Source organism: Colobus angolensis, unplaced genomic scaffold (genome assembly GCF_000951035.1).
Source record: "Colobus angolensis palliatus isolate OR3802 unplaced genomic scaffold, Cang.pa_1.0 Scaffold1339, whole genome shotgun sequence".
Lineage (NCBI taxonomy): Eukaryota > Metazoa > Chordata > Mammalia > Primates > Cercopithecidae > Colobus > Colobus angolensis.
Window position 1 is genome coordinate 6,738 of NW_012114421.1, and position 522 is coordinate 7,259.

The 522-nt window shown below is 53.1% G+C and overlaps 1 protein-coding gene across 1 annotated transcript in view; it reads left to right on the forward strand.

Annotated features, from left to right (window-relative positions):
- Positions 1–322: 322 nt before the first annotated feature.
- Positions 323–522, forward strand: part of LOC105506228 (transmembrane protein 185A-like) — a gene marked incomplete at its 3' end in the record, with an annotated part of 32,114 nt that continues 31,914 nt past the window's right edge. Inside the window, exon 1 of the mRNA XM_011934297.1 lies at positions 323–476. Within this exon, the coding sequence (XP_011789687.1) occupies positions 323–476 (154 nt within the window). The remainder of the gene's footprint in view (positions 477–522) is intronic.

Consider the following 522-nt stretch of genomic DNA (forward strand, 5'->3'; position numbering starts at 1 on the left):
GTAACAAACCTGCACGTTATGCACATGTACCCTAGAACTTATAATAAAAATAAAAAAATAAACAAAAAAAAGAAAAATGAGGATGATTTCCACGTCTCCTGCTTGAATATCCCCCTACGAATAGGCCTGCTGCTAAGGGAAAAAGGGAACCCAGGAGGGGAAGGCGGTTGGGACGGGAAGTGACTTTGGGGCTAGGTAGCTTGAGTTGGGAAGAGCCAGCATACCTGGACGTGCTGGCTTGGGAATTGGAAGGGAAGTTGGGACCCAAACTTTGGAGTCGTTGACAGATGTGACAGGTGAAACCTGGGATGACATCGCCAAAATGCAACGTCTCACTCGTTGTCACTACTCCCAGGGCTCAGCTGTCACTGGGGAACATCTCCAGAAGGTAGCGCGGGCCAAGATGACAGGTGTCTGCCAAGACCTCTCCGCCAGACTCCTCGGCGGCGCGCTCCCTCCCTGCAGGCCTTCAGCCCGTCAGTATCCCCTTCCTCGGGGCCCTGCTCACTCCCAGCCTCCATC